At 42.2% G+C, this 19,396-nt stretch overlaps 1 protein-coding gene across 1 annotated transcript in view; it reads left to right on the top strand.

Moving 5' to 3' along the window:
- LOC138959188 (ATP-dependent RNA helicase DDX1-like) overlaps window positions 1-19,396 on the top strand; it is a 589,642-nt gene that overhangs the window by 7,409 nt on the left and 562,837 nt on the right. Inside the window, exons 3-12 of the mRNA XM_070330587.1 lie at window positions 273-336; window positions 2,235-2,264; window positions 2,953-3,043; window positions 3,736-3,783; window positions 4,316-4,402; window positions 5,841-6,001; window positions 6,307-6,379; window positions 7,710-7,786; window positions 9,629-9,682; window positions 10,750-10,810. Coding sequence (XP_070186688.1) covers window positions 273-336; window positions 2,235-2,264; window positions 2,953-3,043; window positions 3,736-3,783; window positions 4,316-4,402; window positions 5,841-6,001; window positions 6,307-6,379; window positions 7,710-7,786; window positions 9,629-9,682; window positions 10,750-10,810 — 746 coding nt within the window. The remainder of the gene's footprint in view (window positions 1-272; window positions 337-2,234; window positions 2,265-2,952; window positions 3,044-3,735; window positions 3,784-4,315; window positions 4,403-5,840; window positions 6,002-6,306; window positions 6,380-7,709; window positions 7,787-9,628; window positions 9,683-10,749; window positions 10,811-19,396) is intronic.

The following is a 19,396-nucleotide window of genomic DNA, read 5'->3' as shown; positions in this document are numbered from 1 at the left end:
ACCCAGCACGCTTTCCCCAGAATTGGCGTATGACTGCCTGAATGGCAGGGTAAAAACTGTCATACACGTAAAAATACACTCGTGCAAAAACATGAGCGAACATGGGAGTTTCGGCTCATGAACAAAGAAGAAGAAGAAATATATAGCTGTGTTAAAAGGGTTGTGGTATGATGGAGATCCCAGCATATCGGTTCGTGATATCTTCTGTGAACATTTTCCATCCCAGCATCTTCATGCACTTTTATTTCTGTAATTGTTTTTTAATCTTTCAGCTTGCCTACGGATGTTCAGTCTGAAGCCATTCCAATGATTCTTGGCGGTGGAGATGTTTTGATGGTATGTATATATATATATTTATTTATAGTATTATTGTTTTACTGGTTTATGAAATAAAATATGGTGTAACTTTAAGACTAAGAGTGTTTGGAAAGAGTTCAGGATCAGCTAGCAGCAAAACATTCTGCTGTATTTTAAGTTAATTGGATGAAGAAGAGATGCAGTTGCTCTTGTTAAATATACTGTTCAAAAAAAGAAACGCATAGTTGCTACTTGCCAAATTTGTTTTATTTTTCGAAAAAATTAACAGAAAATCCAATATTTAGATTATTTGTTTGAAATTTGGTATGGACACAGTTGAATGCACACACAGTTCATTTGCATCTTCAAATCAATCAGTCAATCAATACGATTGGGTGCCGAGGCTGTCAAGTCAGTAGGGGGTGTGACTGCCTTGAGCAGCAACAACTGCCCGGCACCTTCTGGGCATGGAGTGGATCAGATGCCGGATATCTTGCTGTGGGATGGTGTCCCACTCCTCCTGAAGTGCCTGCAATAGATCGCGGTGATTTGCCGGCGCTTCTTCTCGCCTGCGCACACGTCTGTCCAATTCATCCCAGAGGTGTTCTATCGGGTTCATGTCTGGCGACATGGATGGCCAGGGAAGCACCTGGACATGGTGGTCGGTGAGGAACTGGGTGGTGAGTCGTGCTGTGTGCGGGCGAGCGTTGTCCTGCTGGAATATGGCATCCTGGTCAGCCAGAAGAGGAAGGGCGTGTGGGCGCAGAATTTCCTCCACGTATCGCTGGGCAGTTATGCGCCCTTGGACGTGCACCAGGGTGCTCCTTCCAGCGGTATTGATCGCCCCCCACACCATGACGCCTCCACCACCATGAACGGGTGCCTCATCCACACAGTTGGGCGCGTAACGTTCGTTTACTCTCCGGTAGACCCTCCTCCGACCATCATGTCGCTGGAGCAGGAAGTAGGACTCGTCGCTGAACCACACGTGTCTCCAGTGATTCCGGACGGTCCAGCGAAGGTGCTGGTTGCCCCACTGCACTCGGTTCTGGCGATGGCGGCGGGTGAGGACAGCTCCTCTGTGAGGTCTGCGAGCTCTCAAACCAGCTTCATGCAGGCGGTTCCGCACGGTCTGGTCCGATAATCGGTGTGGCCCGGGGAGAGCCTGGACAGAAGATGAGGCCGACAGGAAACGATTCCGGAGGTGGCGGAGCCGTATGAAGCGGTCGTGAGCAGCAGTTGTCGCCCTTGGTCTTCCCGCTCATGGCAAGTCAGCAACGGAGCCAGTGGCTTGAAACCTGACCCACAGTCTACTGATGGTGCTCTGGGACACGTGGAAGTGCCTGGCGATTGCACTTTGACTTTGGCCTGCTTGTAAACGACCCAATGCAATTTGGCGGTCTTCTCTGCTCAATCGGGCCATCTTTCGTCGCTGAATTGTCGTCTGATTTCTTTGTGGCGAACAATCCGCTTTTATGGGTTTTGGAAGACATGGTGAGAGCTCAATATTCCCCGAGTTTCACGAGATTACACTGAAGCATGACGAGTGGTCATGCCAAATGAGCAATTTTGACATTGTAGCCACTGATAACGCATGCGTCACGTGCAGAGCTCACTTGTGGCAATGGACGAAAGGTCGACGACCAGATAAACATTTTCTGCAGTTTGGTGGATATCCTTGTAGCCATATAACTAAATTAACCAAATATTACAAGCTATGCGTTTCTTTTTTTGAACAGTATATGTTATTGTTTTGAATGATGTTAAAAAGTATAATGCACTTCCTTGATCAGCATTGGGGGAAAATGCAGATTGATTCTTTGGAATTGCACAGTTATATCCAGAAAATCAGATCTCGAATTCAAATCTGGAATTAAGATATGGACAGACATGTATATCAGTGCCTCTTCTAATAATCATGTCATTCTTCTACGCAGGCTGCTGAGACCGGAAGCGGCAAAACAGGAGTGAGTTTTTAACATCTTTACTTCTTAATTCTTCTTCTTCAGCGTTCAACGAATGTCTTTTCATTGTGACAGCAGAAATTGTGTCAGATGGCTTTCAATGTTAGCCTTCCTTATATAATTGATTGGTGTTCAATGTTAGCCTTCCTTATATAATTAATTGGTGTTGCTGTTTGAGCAAGAGTGTATGGTACATGGAATAATGTCAGTGCATGGTCGTAATGATAGGATGAAAGTTGTACTGATATGAGAACATGTGAATCGAGTCGTTGACTCAAAAGTGATAACTCAGAGAGAGAGAGACATCTACCAAACATGAGTCACCATTCTTGTGCCATTCTTGTCAAATAAATGAAGTCATACATTGGAATGTACAGAATGAAATAGGGATTATTCTCACAATCACAAGACTCATTTACAAAATTTGCAGCACACCAGTTTCATGTAAGACTGACTTCGAGTTGATGCTTGTCCGTTTCCAACACAGCATGTTGTATTTTCTGGTCACCGTTCAGCCTGTTAAGGCATATTTTGTTATTTTTTTTATTTTTTTTTTTTACCTCAGTTGCATGCATGCTGCTTCAACCCTGACTTTTTTTGCCCTATGTGTTTTTTTCAGGCATATTCTTGTCTTACATTGTAAAGTATATTTGACCCAGACTGATGTTGCTTTGACTTTGTTTCCACCCAGGCCTTCTGCCTGCCCATCCTGCAGATTGTGTATGAGACTATTATGGACCAACGGGAAGGCAAGGGAGGGAGAAAGTCGGCTCTGTCGCAGGGTGAGTGTTTTCCTTGTTGCTAAGGGTTTGGTGTTTTGTGTGACAAGACTTCTCCTGAAAGTAGTTTTTCCTTGTTGCTAAGGGTTTTGTGTGACAAGATTTCTTCTGAAAGTAGTTCATTCCTTGTTGCTAAGGGTTTTGTGTGACAAGACTTCTCCTGAAAGTAGTTTTTCCTTGTTGCTAAGGGTTTTGTGTGACAAGATTTCTCCTGAAAGTAGTTCATTCCTTGTTGGTAAGGGTTTTGTGTGACAAGACTTCTCCTGAAAGTAGTTTTTCTTTGTTGCTAAAGGTTTTGTGTGACAAGACTTCTCCCGAAAGTAGTTTTTCAAAAAAATATATTGTGCATATTGAGCATGTTTAGATTAAATGGAAAGAAAAGAAACAGAAGAGTAAAGAAAACCCAAAACAACAAACAAGTAAACCACACAGACACACACTCACGCACACAAATGCAGGCTCGCATGCAAACATGCGCACAACAAAAATACACAAAAGGAAAGAAAACAAAATGCACAAAATGAAAACAACAAACATGCACAAAAGGGCCTTTTATTGTGGGTGGTCTTTTTATTTCATTCCATATGGGACAGTTTCCTCAAAACAAAAGTCAAAGTGGAAGCGAGGAAATCTGTTGATGCATTTCAAGCTTGATGCACAGTGTTCTTTACAATGGTGATGTTTTTTGTGTGCAGGAAGTCATAAGTGGAAAATGAATTCCTACGACCGTGGTGAAGCTTTGGGTGAGTTAATTAAATATATGCATGACTAAAATGCGCATTCCATGCTCTAAGCACTGTCGTTTTCCATGGGCCAATCAGTGACAGAGGATAAGCACATGTTCGCCCATTGAGATGTTTGCTTGAGACCTAAGTCTTGATATCAGTCGTTTTCCATGCATGATAAAAGTTTGCAAGCTTTAATTTTCTTTAAAAAATACCCCTTCTAAGTTGTTGAGGCTTTTGCTTGAGGTAACTTGATTTCTGTAGTAAACGTATTTCTTTCCATTGTTCACTTTCTGTTACACTTCTTCAAAACTCTTGTCCCTCTTTTTAGTGACCATTGACCTTGCAATAAGTCATTGATTCAAGAGCAGGTTTTTAACAAAAATTTTAAAATAGTAAGAATATGACACGACTTTGAATGTGTTTAATGTTGATGTTTATGTTGATTCAAGACCAGTTGTTAAAAAATGTTAAACTAGTAATACATGTACTATGACATGACTTTGATCGTGTTTGATGTTGATGTTTGTGTTGACTATTGTGTCATCAGCCATTGACCCTGAGGGCACGCTGTGTCAGGCCCGTGACTCTGCAAGCTGGCATGGAACTCGCTCCAACAAGGCCGTAGTCGGTGCAGGTCAGTCTCATTTGGTGCATTTTGTTTGCTGTGCCAGTGCAGTATGTGTGTGTGTGTTTGCTGTGGGTTACAGTATGTGTGTGTGCGTGTGTGTGTTTGCTGTGGGTTACAGTATGTGTGTGTGTGTGTTTGCTGTGGGCTACAGTATGTGTGTGTGCATGTGTTTGCTGTGGGTTACAGTATGTGTGTGTATGTGTGCGTGTGTGTGTTTGCTGTGGGTTACAGTATGTGTGTGTGTGTGTGTGTTTGCTGTGGGTTACAGTGTGTGTGTGTGTGTGTGCGTTTGTCTGTTTGTACATACACTTGTGCACACATGCTTTTAGGTGGAGCAAGGGTGCTGCATGCATTTGTGGTATGAATGTACAGGGTGCTTTCCCTTATAGGGTTTTATTACCAATTCAGTGCCCCATATGGTTTTTTGACCAATCAGGACGGATTCTAGGTGACCCTCTAAATGTTATAACGTTCAGGCAGGGACCCTTTTTGTTTATCACGCTAAAAATTAACAAGACAAAGTAAAAATGTAATTCAACAGTATCAGCGTGATTTATTCTAAAGAATGACACTTCAAATGCTGTCAGGTAATACTCTCTTTATCTAAAAAATACCGAAAAGCGAGTTTTGTCGGTGGGTGCGTAACGGAACAGCAAGGCACCGCCCATCGTCTGAGTGGGTAATGCCGACCGCTCACTTGAAATCTAAATGATCAAAGTTCGGAAAAATCAAGTAAAATTGCGCCACTCACTTTACATCAAATGTATCTTTACGTCATTTCCCATCCGTCTGGAGTCGGTTCTAAATCTGTCGCTCTCTGTTCAACGAGAAAAAGCGAAGCAACCGAAATGCATGTTCAACATAGTTTATCTTGTGAGATTGTTGTGTGTCAATGGCATTTGACCTGTGAATATTCATTACGTCAGGTGTGTTACTCTGATTGGCTGACTCAGGTCACGAGAATTCTTTGACTGACAGGCATAATCAAGTAGAAGCGCTCAAGTTCCCATTGCGGCTGTTCTGTCTAATTCGCGGGATTGCTTCGAAATTTCTTTTGGTCGAATTAAACGGTAATAAAACCGTTATTTCTAATATGCTGACTGTTAGCAAATGATAACAGACATGTCTCACAAACGATATCAGCATTCGCCTAAAAAGCTCAGGTTTGATATCTTTTTTCTCGACGTGTGTTGTTATCATTTGCTAGCAGTCAGCATATTAGAAATAACTTATAATAACACTTTATGTGTGACCATTCTTTACTCTCAGATTGAATGTGTGTTAGTCCCAGACAATGTTTCTGTGATGGTATGAGTAGAGCATATCAGTTATAGTGTCACTGTATAAATTTGAAGGCATTCCATCTTGCATAAGCTATAGACATGTGAAGTCCGGGCATAAAGTCTTGAATAACTCACAAATGACGTGAGATTTGCTGTTTCAGGCAAGTGGTACTACGAGGGCACAGTGACGGACGAGGGTCTGTGTCGACTGGGCTGGTCAACGGGTCAAGCCAGGCTGGATTTGGGAACTTGCAAGTTTGGCTTTGGCTTTGGCGGCACTGGCAAAAAGTCTTGGGGGAAGCAGTTTGACAGCTATGGAGAGGTGAGAGAGACAGACAAGCAGACAGACAGACAAGAAATGTCTAAGTGGCACTGGCCCGCATAGGCACTGAATTATGTGGGATCTTTTTAGAGCATATCTATCTAACTCCTATTCCCTAATAAAGTTTTTGAGTTCGAGTTCCCAATGCACCCTCCCCTCCCCTCCCCTATTGCGAGAGAGAGACTTGATTTTTACGTTCTCTCAGGAGCAGTAACTGCCTGCCTCTCTTGGGACAGGTAGGGTTCCCCCAGCCCCCCACATTGCTTACTTTGTTCTAAGCACTAATGATGCTTTTTCTGTGGCAGCCCTTTGGCATGAATGACACCATAGGTTGTCACCTGGATCTGGACAATGGAGAGATTCGCTGGTCCAAGAATGGTACGTGGGCTTCAAGCTTTGCTCATCACTATATACATGCCTGTACTTTTTGTTTCGTAAATGTTTGTTGAAAAGTATGCTGCTTATAGCTGTGAGAAGTAGCTGAAGGCAGAAGAGAGTAGGTTTGGTAGTGCTGAAAGGTTTTCTTACTGATCACACAATCGTGCACACGTCGGCACACACACACACAGACACATGCTACACACACACACACCGACCCCCCCGCGGGTTAGGGGGAAGAATTTACCCGATGCTCCCCAGCATGTCGTAAGAGGCGACTAACGGATTCTGTTTCTCTTTTTACCCTTGTTAAGTGTTTCTTATATAGAATATAGTCAATTTTTGTAAAGATTTTAGTCAAGCAGTATGTAAGAAATGTTCCTTTGTACTGGAAACTTGCATTCTCCCAGTAAGGTAGTACAATGTACTACGTTGCAAGCCCCTGGAGCAAATTTTTGATTAGTGCTTTTGTGAACAAAAAACAATTGACAAGTGGCTCTATCCCATCTCCCCCCTTTCCCCGTCGCGATATAACCTTCGTGGTTGAAAATGACGTTAAACACCAAATAAAGAAAGAAAGAAAGAAAGAACACACACACCACACACAGGGGCGGATCAGTTCATTTTATGGGGGGGGGGGTTTCCAAAAGTATATTGTGAAGATATGGGTGTGAAGGCGCGAAGCGCCGAGCTGACGGCGCAAAGCGCCTAGCTTTCTAGGGGGGTCGGGGTCATGCCCCCCCGGAAAATTTTGAAAAAAAGGATGCAAAATGGTGCAATCTGGTGCATTCTGAGGATGATCATTACCAGTTTCAGGCAGCAGATTTTGTCACTGATTAATACCAAAAAAAACCACAATTTTTTAAATTTTTTTTTGGTGGCTGGGGGGGGGGGGGGGGGGGTTCCGGAAACCCCAGAAACCCCCCCCCCCCTCGTCCGCCCCTGACACACACACCACACACACACACACGCACACACGCACACACACACACACACACACACACACACACACACACACACACACACACACACACACACACACACATGGGCATTGCAGCTCATAACTCTTGTATTCAATAAAGAGTTTTCGTTACAAAGGGGTTCAAAGCAATGGAGTCAACATTACGTGTAATCTTAGACAGAAGGGAAATAACCAGTGAGCTTTAGTCTCAGGAGTTACCTGAATTGTATTATTTCCCTTCCTACATCAAACCACCAGAAAATGCCTGTGTAACTATTTCCCAGTGCGTGCCATTTCTGCTGTAGTTGGTACCTCCAATTATGTTGGACGGTTTATTTCTAACTGCATGAAATTACTTTTTTTCAACAGGTGTTGATCTGGGAAAGGCCTATGATCTTCCACCACACCAGCGCTCGGAGCCTTTCTATGCTGCGGTAGTGTTGAAGGTAAGGACTTTTATTTATCATACTGTAGAGAAAAAAAACATGCCTAAAGAAACTTTGAGAAATCAGATATTTTGTGCTAGCACAGACCACCGAAAAAAGTGCAATTTATTTGTAAAAATAAAAGTAATATGGACAGTTAAACAAATCAAACGTTCTAGATTTAGACTTTCCTTTATTTTTTTAGACGCTCCTTGGCGTGTTATTATACATTCATAGGCTTCCATTTGAAACATCAGTTATATAAGCTTGACGGCTTCGCTAGACAATCAACACAATCTCGTGTGGAAGAAAACCCTGTCCCACGACAATAGCAGGTACTGTTACTGCTTTAAGCGTTCACATCCAATTTGTCTTCTTCTTGTGTTGGCCTTGCAAACACTATGTTTGGAATGAAGTGGCGTAACCTGGACAAACTCCTTCATCAAACACTATGTTTGGAATGAAGTGGCGTAACCTGGACAAACTCCTTCATCAAACACTATGTTTGGAATGAAGTGGCGTAACCTGGACAAACTCCTAATCATCAAACACTATGTTTGGAATGAAGTGGCGTAACCTGGACAAACTCCTTCATCAAACACTATGTTTGGAATGAAGTGGCGTAACCTGGACAAACTCCTTCATCAAACACTATGTTTGGAATGAAGTGGCATAACCTGGACAAACTCCTTCATCAAACACTATGTTTGGAATGAAGTGGCGTAACCTGGACAAACTCCTTCATCAAACACTATGTTTGGAATGAAGTGGCGTAACCTGGACAAACTCCTTCATCAAACACTATGTTTGGAATGAAGTGGCGTAACCTGGACAAACTCCTAATCATCAAACACTATGTTTGGAATGAAGTGGCGTAACCTGGACAAACTCCTTCATCAAACACTATGTTTGGAATGAAGTGGCGTAACCTGGACAAACTCCTTCATCAAACACTATGTTTGGAATGAAGTGGCATAACCTGGACAAACTCCTTCATCAAACACTATGTTTGGAATGAAGTGGCGTAACCTGGACAAACTCCTTCATCAAACACTATGTTTGGAATGAAGTGGCGTAACCTGGACAAACTCCTTCATCAAACACTATGTTTGGAATGAAGTGGCGTAGCCTGGACACACTCCTTCATCAAACAATATGTTTGGAATGAAGTGGCCTAACCTGGACAAACTCCTTCATCAAACACTATGTTTGGAATGAAGTGGCGTAACCTGGACAAACTCCTTCATCAAACACTATGTTTGGAATGAAGTGGCGTAACCTGGACAAACTCCTTCATCAAACACTATGTTTGGAATGAAGTGGCGTAACCTGGACAAACTCCTTCATCAAACACTATGTTTGGAATGAAGTGGCGTAACCTGGACACACTCCTTCATCAAACAACGTTATCAAAGCCACGTCATCTGTTCAGCGTGGAATAATCGTCTCGATGTTTTTCCTGCTCTCTGTCTTTGCTACTTGCCACTGACACTGTTTGCTGACAGAGACTAGCTGCATGAGCAGGTATCAATAATGTGCTTCGCCCGCAGGTCTTGGCCCAAATAGGAAGGTAGTGTTCGTCGAGAATTGAAGACAGGCAGGCAAGACAGATAGAGACAGGGAGAGACAGAATTGAAGAATATTTAATGATCAAGTTGGAACAAACTGACCAGACACAGTATCTGATTCATTGTATACACCCCAACTTGATCGAGTTACAATTCATAATTGTGGAAAAGGACTGAGCAGAGGGTCATTGATGAATCAGAAATGGTTTCGTTTTTATGTCTGATAGTATTGTTCTAAGTCGTTTGCTAAGCTTTTCTTGTTCTGTGTGTGCACCAAGTGTATGTCTGTTTGCAGAATGCGGAAATGCTGTTCAACTTTGGGGACACCCCCTTCAAGTTTCCCCCTCAGGTACAGCACTTACTGTACTTCTATCATTGTTTACCTTCTTATTTACCATTGAAATGTGGAGTCTGAATACACGATACACTTCTATTATCGTTCACCTTCTTTCTAACGATTTAAATGTGGAGTCTGTTCACAAGATACACTTACTTGTAACCTTCTTATTTACTATTGAAATGTGGAGTCTGAATACACGATACACTTCTATTATCGTTTACCTTCTTTCTGTATCCCTTTTATGTTTTATGTTTTATGTGTGTCGTCCTATACAATTGTTGTTATAATCGTTTACAGGCAGACAGGGTGTGCCGAAGAAAAATTTCCATTTTTATGTAATATTTTAATGGACAATAAAGTGCTGTTATTGTTATTGTTATTGTTATTGTTCTAACGATTGAAATGTGGAGTCTGAATACACGATACACTTCTATTATCGTTTACCTTCTTTCTAACGATTTAAATGTGGAGTCTGAATACACGATACACTTCTATTATCGTTCACCTTCTTTCTAACGATTTAAATGTGGAGTCTGAATACACGATACACTTCTATTATCGTTCACCTTCTTTCTAACGATTGAAATGTGGAGTCTGAATACACGATACACTTCTATTATCGTTCACCTTCTTTCTAACGATTTAAATGTGGAGTCTCATTACAAGATACATGTGCACTGAATTTATTATCTCCATAAATTCTACTGCCTTCTATTTCTGCTGATTGGAATATAGTGGCACAGTTATGTAGTAAGGTAATCTGCATCATACTTATGTTCTGTATGGAGAAGTAGCTAGATTAATACATGTAACATCATGGATGTTCTACTCATCTCTGAATTGGAAGTAAAAAATGAGTCAACAATTAATGCACGTCAAACGCAAAGAGAGATTTGAATAAAAAAAAAGTACAAAAAAGAGGCACCAAATTCAGCTCAAGTCCATGACAACCAGTTTGTAGCTAAGATGCAAAAGTTCCGGTAATGCAAATGGGACGTTTAGTTCTGTTTCTATCTTTCGGGAGCACTAGCAGGACTTTTATTTATCATACCTTTTTTCTTGCATGTGATTTACAGAATGGCTTTGTGGGATTGTCCAGTGCTACAGGAAAGAATGTCATCGAATCCAAAATTGTCGGTAAGTTGTAATTATTGAACCTGAACATATCACTGACGCACTGCAAGACATGCTCTTTATATCTTTCACAACGTAGCTGTCAGCGACAGATGAGATAACCTCTCGCCTCCTCTGTTTCCCACATCTCCCACTCCACCCTTCTTCTTTTTCTGCCTCCCCCAATGCCTGCATACTCTTTGCTTGGGTGTGTATATGTGTGTGTGTGTGTGCGTGAGCGCGCGGGCATGTGTGCTTGGGCGTGTGTGTGTTCTTTAAAAAAAATTTTTTTTATGCATGTTAACGCTTTTTTCTTATAGAAGCAAGCTGAATAAGAGTTTAGCTCCTTCTGAAGTGGTCTACAGGAAACAAGATGAGACCTGGAATAGATATACATGTACTATACTGTTCAAAAAAAGAAACGCATAGTTGCTACTTGCCAAATTTGTTTTATTTTTCGAAAAAATTAACAGAAAATCCAATATTTAGATTATTTGTTTGAAATTTGGTATGGACACAGTTGAATGCACACACAGTTCATTTGCATCTTCAAATCAATCAGTCAATCAATACGATTGGGTGCCGAGGCTGTCAAGTCAGTAGGGGGTGTGACTGCCTTGAGCAGCAACAACTGCCCGGCACCCTCTGGGCATGGACTGGATCAGATGCCGGATATCTTGCTGTGGGATGGTGTCCCACTCCTCCTGAAGTGCCTGCAATAGATCGCGGTGATTTGCCGGCGCTTCTCGCCTGCGCACACGTCTGTCCAATTCATCCCAGAGGTGTTCTATCGGGTTCATGTCTGGCGACATGGATGGCCAGGGAAGCACCTGGACATGGTGGTCGGTGAGGAACTGGGTGGTGAGTCGTGCTGTGTGCGGGCGAGCGTTGTCCTGCTGGAATATGGCATCCTGGTCAGCCAGAAGAGGAAGGGCGTGTGGGCGTAGAATTTCCTCCACGTATCGCTGGGCAGTTATGCGCCCTTGGACGTGCTCCAGGGTGCTCCTTCCAGCGGTATTGATCGCCACCCACACCATGACGCCTCCACCACCATGAACGGGTGCCTCATCCACACAGTTGGGCGCGTAACGTTCGTTTACTCTCCGGTAGACCCTCCTCCGACCATCATGTCGCTGGAGCAGGAAGTAGGACTCGTCGCTGAACCACACGTGTCTCCAGTGATTCCGGACGGTCCAGCGAAGGTGCTGGTTGCCCCACTGCACTCGGTTCTGGCGATGGCGGCGGGTGAGGACAGCTCCTCTGTGAGGTCTGCGAGCTCTCAAACCAGCTTCATGCAGGCGGTTCCGCACGGTCTGGTCCGATAATCGGTGTGGCCCGGGGAGAGCCTGGACAGAAGATGAGGCCGACAGGAAACGATTCCGGAGGTGGCGGAGCCGTATGAAGCGGTCGTGAGCAGCAGTTGTCGCCCTTGGTCTTCCCGCTCGTTGCAAGTCAGCAACGGAGCCAGTGGCTTGAAACCTGACCCACAGTCTACTGATGGTGCTCTGGGACACGTGGAAGTGCCTGGCGATTGCACTTTGACTTTGGCCTGCTTGTAAACGACCCAATGCAATTTGGCGGTCTTCTCTGCTCAATCGGGCCATCTTTCGTTGCTGAATTGTCGTCTGATTTCTTTGTGGCGAACAATCCGCTTTTATGGGTTTTGGAAGACATGGTGAGAGCTCAATATTCCCCGAGTTTCACGAGATTACACTGAAGTATGACGAGTGGTCATGCCAAATGAGCAATTTTGACATTGTAGCCACTGATAACGCATGCGTCACGTGCAGAGCTCACTTGTGGCAATGGACGAAAGGTCGACGACCAGATAAACATTTTCTGCAGTTTGGTGGATATCCTTGTAGCCATATAACTAAATTAACCAAATATTACAAGCTATGCGTTTCTTTTTTTGAACAGTATAGATGAATACTCGCTTCGCCGGGTGGATCGCGAGACGGAGTATGCAGCGTGGCGGTTCGCCGGCTTAGAGCATGTGTTGACGTGATTGACGCCACATGAAGGGAGATAAACGCGCAAAACACTGGAGAAGATAAGGAAGAGTTACTGGGAATGGATGTACAGAAAAACCAAAATCGGTTGAGCGCTGCGCGCTGAAAGCACGTGTTGAAAATTTTCATCGACCAGATTGTGTCCGGGGTCTACCTGAATATGCCCACCAAATTTGAAGCAGAACCATCGAGAACTTTGGCCGTGCATCGCGAAGTGACAGACAGGCACACACAAGCCGTATATAGATACAGTAAAACCTGTCTCTAACGGACACCCTTGGGGAATGGTAATAGTGTCCCTATTAGACAGGTGTCCCTTCTTCACAGGTGGAGGGGCCGGGGCAATATTTTACAAAGAGCACGTAAAATGAACAAGACACTTTTTGTCAGTCCTGTAGTATGTATTTATTGGATTGAACATGAGACTCACTGAAAATGTGAGTAAACAAATGATACATGTAGCAAACAACAACAACAACAACAACAACATCCCCCCCCCCCCCCCCCACCCCGTTCCCTACACACACTGTGCATTCAAACTTACGCAAGTCGGACGTCACAAAGCTAAAAATAGCTGACTCTTCATCAGTCATTTAACGGGAAATTCCGCAGTGTGTCTCGACCAAGTTGGGTCAGCTCTTGTTTCATTCAGTTTTTCTAGTCTCAGCATAAATGCATGGAACAGAAATTTAGCTGTGTTAACTATTGTTTCCTTCGAACGATTGCTTACAAAGAGAGAGAGATCGGGAAAGAGATTAGTAGGAGGGGAGAAGGGGGGAGTGGTAAATGATAAATGGTTGCCATACCACTCCCATACCACGTTGTTCAGGTCTTCATATTGCGTTTTCCGACGTTTCACAGTTTTTTGGTCGATTCGCGCACCTGACTCCCACTCCTTCATCACGTCTTCTTTTTCCGATTTGATCCTCGCGATCTGTGTTTTACCACATCCCATCTCCTTCGCCACATCTCGGCATGATTGGCCGCTATCTAGTTTTTTTCAAGGCAGCGACACGCTGCTCTAAAGTCAACGCTTTTCTTTTTCCTGCTGGAGATTCCATTTTCAAACACAGTAGTCTACTGTTGCTTTTGGTTGTGACTGTATCCACAATGCGGAAAAGCGAAAGTGAGCGAAGCGAAAGTGAGTGAGCGAAAGTGGGTCTCCATCTAAACAAGCCACTGATTGGTCAGAAAAGGGACAGGACAACCAATCAACAACCATTTGTGCTACGGCTACGGCTGCCGAGCACTGACTGCATAACAGTCGAGTTTTCGAAGTTGCGTTTTTATGTACGTTGTGTCCGTTTGTGACAGTGTTTACACTTCCTACGGTCCGAAAAATCGTGTCCGCGTCCGTAAGTGGCAGGTGTCCGCCCGTTAAAGGTTAGTTATTGTTGAAATCGTGTTCGTGCCATGATAAACTGTCCGTATGTAGCAGGTGGCCGTTACAACAAGGGTCCGCTAGACTCAGGTTTTACTGTATAGATATAGATATAGATAGGGATATAGATAGGGATATAGATATAGATAGATATAGATATAGATATAGATAGGGACACGCTGTCTGTGCAGGTTAACAAAGTTTTTCCAAGTTTGATTTCATGTTGTCCACTTACAAAAATGTTGAGGAGGTTTGGAAGATTTTTTTCTTTTAATTAACAGGAATAAGATAAAGGGGTGATCAGCATCAGTAAACAAATTGTTATGTCAGGAAAACTTAGAATGTCCGACTGTTGGAAATAGAAGCAATTTGAGTGTCAGCTTTGTCAAATGTGTGTGTGTGTGTGTTTTGTTTTTGTTTTGGTGCCAAAATATGAAGCTCATGCCCTTCATTTCACTACTTTCATTTTTCTGTTTAAAATAATTATATTGGGAGGATGTATGGTTCGAAAGGTTTTGAAACGGACGTGATTTAAAATTGACAAGCGAATAACTCTATTAGTATTAGGCCATGTGTGAGATGCACAGCTCTGAATTAGATCACATGTTCTGTTTGGGAACAGTGTGACAGCACACATTTCATCTTTTGATCCGATAATCAATTTTGTATCCTCCGAGCATTTGGTTTGAAGGCTGCAGCTCTAATGAGCTTTACAGGGAACTGGTTTGCTGTCCTCATTACTCAGTGTTTGCATGCAGATGAGAAGATGACATTTTCAATAAAGTCTTTGCCCTTGCAGAAAAAAGGCCTTGTTGCGACCTATAGCTACTGCTTATATAGGTCACAGCAGTTATAGACTGCCCAAAACAATATACCGAGAATTCTTTGACACGTAACTTACGCAGAAAGGTTCTAATTCGACTCAAATTAGAAGCTGATTTCCTGGAGGTGTACATTTTGGAGGGTGTAGCAAAGCTGCACATGACCTATAGCAGAAGAGAGGAAAACAGAAGTGACATGAATTGGGGTTGCTTAATGTTTCTGTTTCGGGGAAATAGCACAGAAATGCACCACAAGGAAATGCGGCCACTTTGGGTCAAAATTAAACCCCTTCTCCATATCTACGACCTATAAATAACAAAAAGAATTCTTGGGCAAAAAAATATTGTTATGTGGCATGGATGTAATTCTCTCTTTTCCCCCCTCTTTCTTTCTGTGTGTGTGTGTGTGTGTGTGTGTGTGTGTGTACACATGCTAACATGCTTGTGTGTGTGTGCATGTGCATGTGTGTGTATGTTTACACATGTGTGTGTGTGTGTGTGTGTGTGTGTGTGTGTGTGTGTGTGTGTGTGTGTGTGTGTGTGTGTGTGTGTGTGCAGATACGCCTGTCTGTCCAGCAGAAATCAGAACGTGTAGGAATACAGGAACTAGATTGTCAGCTAGGGAAACTTCGAAATGCATCTGAATCATTTTAATTGACAACCTTCTCTGAATCAGAGAAATGATTATGGTGCTTTAGAGATACCATTATGGTGTTTTAGAGAAATGATTATGGTGCTTTGGAAAGTGTGACAGCTTACTGAGCCTGATTGATAGATTTCTTGGAGCTCAATCTTCTTGTGTCTTGTAATACTGATTAGCAAAGCGTGGAGCACAAACATTATATTGCAGGCTTATGGTCTTTGCAGCTTAAGATAACAAGCAGAGTACTGATTAGCAAAGCGTGCAGCACAAACATTATATTGCAGGCTTATGGTCTTTGCAGCTTAAGATAACAAGCAGAGTACTGATTAGCAAAGCGTGCAGCACAAACATTATATTGCAGGCTTATGGTCTTTGCAGCTTAAGATAACAAGCAGAGTACGCTCAGCAAGTGTTGTCCAGCACTTGGTTTGATCAATACAATCATGAATGGCAAAATGTTTTAGTTTGGAGTTCTTTCTTTGTTGAGAGTTTTTAGGATTGGTGGTGTTGTTTGTGTGGTCTGACATGAATTGATCCATGCTGGCTTTGCCTTATTCCCTGCCTGTCTGTCTTCCCTGTAACCTTAATTACTCAGTTAGGTCCTGCACCTCTCAGGCTTGTGTGTGTGTGTGTGTGTGTTTGTGTGTTTGGGTGTGTGTGTGTGTGTGTGTGTGTGTGTGTGTGTGTGTGTGTGTGTGTGTGTGTGTGAGAGAGGGAGACAGAGACTCAGAGAGCAAAAAAGAGAGAGAGAACTTGTTTACCCAAGGATGGAAGCGGTCAATAGATCCATAATTATGGTCCTGTCTGAGGACTGGTCCTTGCTCATCTGCAAAAAAACATTGAATGAAAAGCGAGAAGGAAAAAAGCTTGCAACAAACAAACAAACAAACAAACAAACGGATAAAAACCAATCTAAGAAGCAAACAATCTAGAGTCTAAATTAAAAAAAAACAAGTCGCGTAAGGCGAAAATACAACATTTAGTCAAGCTCAGTCGAACTCCCAGAATGAAACTGAACGCATTGCATTTTTTCCGCAAGACCGTACACTCGTAGCATCGTCTGTCCACCGCTCGTGGCAAAGGCAGTGAAATTAACAATCCAGAAAAGCGCGGTAGCGGTTGCGCTGAGGAGGATAGCACGCTTTTCTATATCTCTATTATTTTTAACTTTCTGAACGTGTTTTTAATCCAAACATATCATATCTATATGTTTTTGGAATCAGGAACGGACAAGGAATAAGATATTTCGGACATTTTATTTTAATCATAATTTTTATATTTTTAATTTTCAGATACAGGTACAAATGTGATAATTGTAGGCTTATACTAGTGATTACTGTGTGTGATACATGAAATGTGATATGAATGCTGTTTTTATATGTTATACTCTTACTTTCTCCCAAGCGCAAGACAAATTCTTCTCTGAAAATTGAAGCCAATAAAATTTGAGTTGAGTTGAGAGTTGAGTTGAGTTGTTTTTAATCCGAATATAACATATTTATATGTTTTTGGAATCAGAAAATGATGAAGAAGATAAACATAATTTTGGATCGTTTTATAAAAAAATAATTTTAATTACTATTTTCAGAATTTTAATGACCAAAGTCAATAATTAAATTTTAAGCCTCCAAGCTGAAATGCAATACCAAAGTCCGGCCTTCGTCGAAGACTGCTTGGCCAAAATTTCAATCAATTTTATTGAAAAATGAGGGTGTGACAGTGCCGCCTCACCTTTTACAAAATGACCGGCACGGTTGGCCTAGTGGTAAGGCGTCCGCCCCGTGATCGGGAGGTCGTGGGTTCGAACCCCAGCCGGGTCATACCTAAGACTTTAAAATTGGCAATCTAGTGGCTGCTCCGCCTGGCGTCTGGCATTATGGGGTTAGTGCTAGGACTGGTTGGTCCGGTGTCAGAATAATGTGACTGGGTGAGACATGAAGCCTGTGCTGCGACTTCTGTCTTGTGTGTGGCGCACGTTATATGTCAAAGCAGCACCGCCCTGATATGGCCCTTCGTGGTCGGCTGGGCGTTAAGCAAACAAACAAACAAACAAAACCTTTTACAAAATGCCGGATATGACGTCATCAAAGACATTTATCAAAAAAATGAAAAAAATGTCTGGGGATATCATACCCAGGAACTTTCATGAAAAGTTTCATAAAGATCGGTCCAGTAGTTTACTCTGAATCGCTCTACACACACACACCCTTAGACACACACACACATTCACCACGACCCTCGTCTCGATTCCCCCTCTATGTTAAAACATTTAGTCAAAACTTGACTAAATGTAAAAGAATACGAATACGAATACGAATACGAATACGAAAGTTTATTCAGTTTTAGGCCAGAGCCCCTTCTGAAGGGTATGCGTCCATATACAACATAATCATAGCAAATATTGTGTTTCATAAATGACCCAAATTTGTATACATCAAACAGTAATACATGTGTACATAGATCATGTCACAGTGATTAATCTTTTCATTCCCTGATAAATATATTGTGCTAATTTGGATATTTGACTGACATTTCCAGTAGACATAAGCAAAGTATATCGGTACATACATGGATGGTTATAATATTTTGGCTTTATCAATAATACTCTTAGGTCACGTAGTGCAGGACAGCAGAACATAAAATGTATTTCATTTTCTTCAGCCAATTTACACAGACGACACAACAAATCTTCCTCACTCCGTACACTATACCTACACCTGTGTACAGCAAGATCCGATACACCGAACCTGAATTTAGTTAATGCACTTTTCACATAGCTGTTCATTTCCATATCTATATACGCTTCAGTACTGCTTGTGGTCTTAAACAATCTGTATGTAGAAAATCGATCACTGCTTTGCATATGGTCGTTCCAGTCTTGCCATCTGCAATCTATCAATCGCTGTCTGAAACATTTTAGAAAACCACCAATACTGTCCACCCCTTGGTTGTACCATACATCTGCAAACCCATGAGAGAACAAACACTTTCGAACATCCGTCGCCCATGTAATCTTGCCATTACAATCTAAATTATAGAGAACTTTGTATGCTTTACATGGGATCTTAGAATTATCCATTCTTGTTAGTTTTAGCCAATATGTAATGCACTTTACATATGAGTTTAGATATATTGGGAATCTTCCCAATTCACCATACACAAGGTCGTTTGGTGTTCTCATGTCTACATGTAGGAATCGTTTCATGGCGAATAAGTGTAGTTTTTCTATTTCAGTACCTTTTTGGAAAGCCCAAATCTCAGCACCATATTGCACAATCGGTTGGACTTGAGAATCAAACAATTTTGTAAACAATGTGTAAGAACTACTCTCTAGCTTGTGCAACACACGGAGTATACCAAACACTGCCCGTTTACCCCTACTCACCAAATCTTGACAGGAAACATTAAAACTGAGTCTCGTGGAAAAAAATATTCCTAAATACTTATAAGCGTTAACAACAACAACTCTATCTGCACCATAATTCCATTTTTCACAACTAGCTAAATATCCTCCTTTACGGAAAACAATAATATTAGTTTTGTTCATGTTAACTTTCAACTCCAATCGAGAAGCTGCATTGTACATATTATTCAGCTGTCTTTGCAGGCCAACAACAGTTGTGGAGAGCAATACAATGTCATCAGCAAAAAGCAATATGAAAAATTCAACAAAATCAAATGTCACACCATGTTTTCCATTTTCCATTACTAATTCATTAATGAATAACGAAAACAACACAGGGCTACATACAT

Source organism: Littorina saxatilis, linkage group LG1 (genome assembly GCF_037325665.1).
Source record: "Littorina saxatilis isolate snail1 linkage group LG1, US_GU_Lsax_2.0, whole genome shotgun sequence".
In the NCBI taxonomy this organism is placed as follows: domain Eukaryota; kingdom Metazoa; phylum Mollusca; class Gastropoda; order Littorinimorpha; family Littorinidae; genus Littorina; species Littorina saxatilis.
Note: the sequence above shows the minus strand (reverse complement) of the source record. Positions and strands in the feature narration are given on the sequence as shown.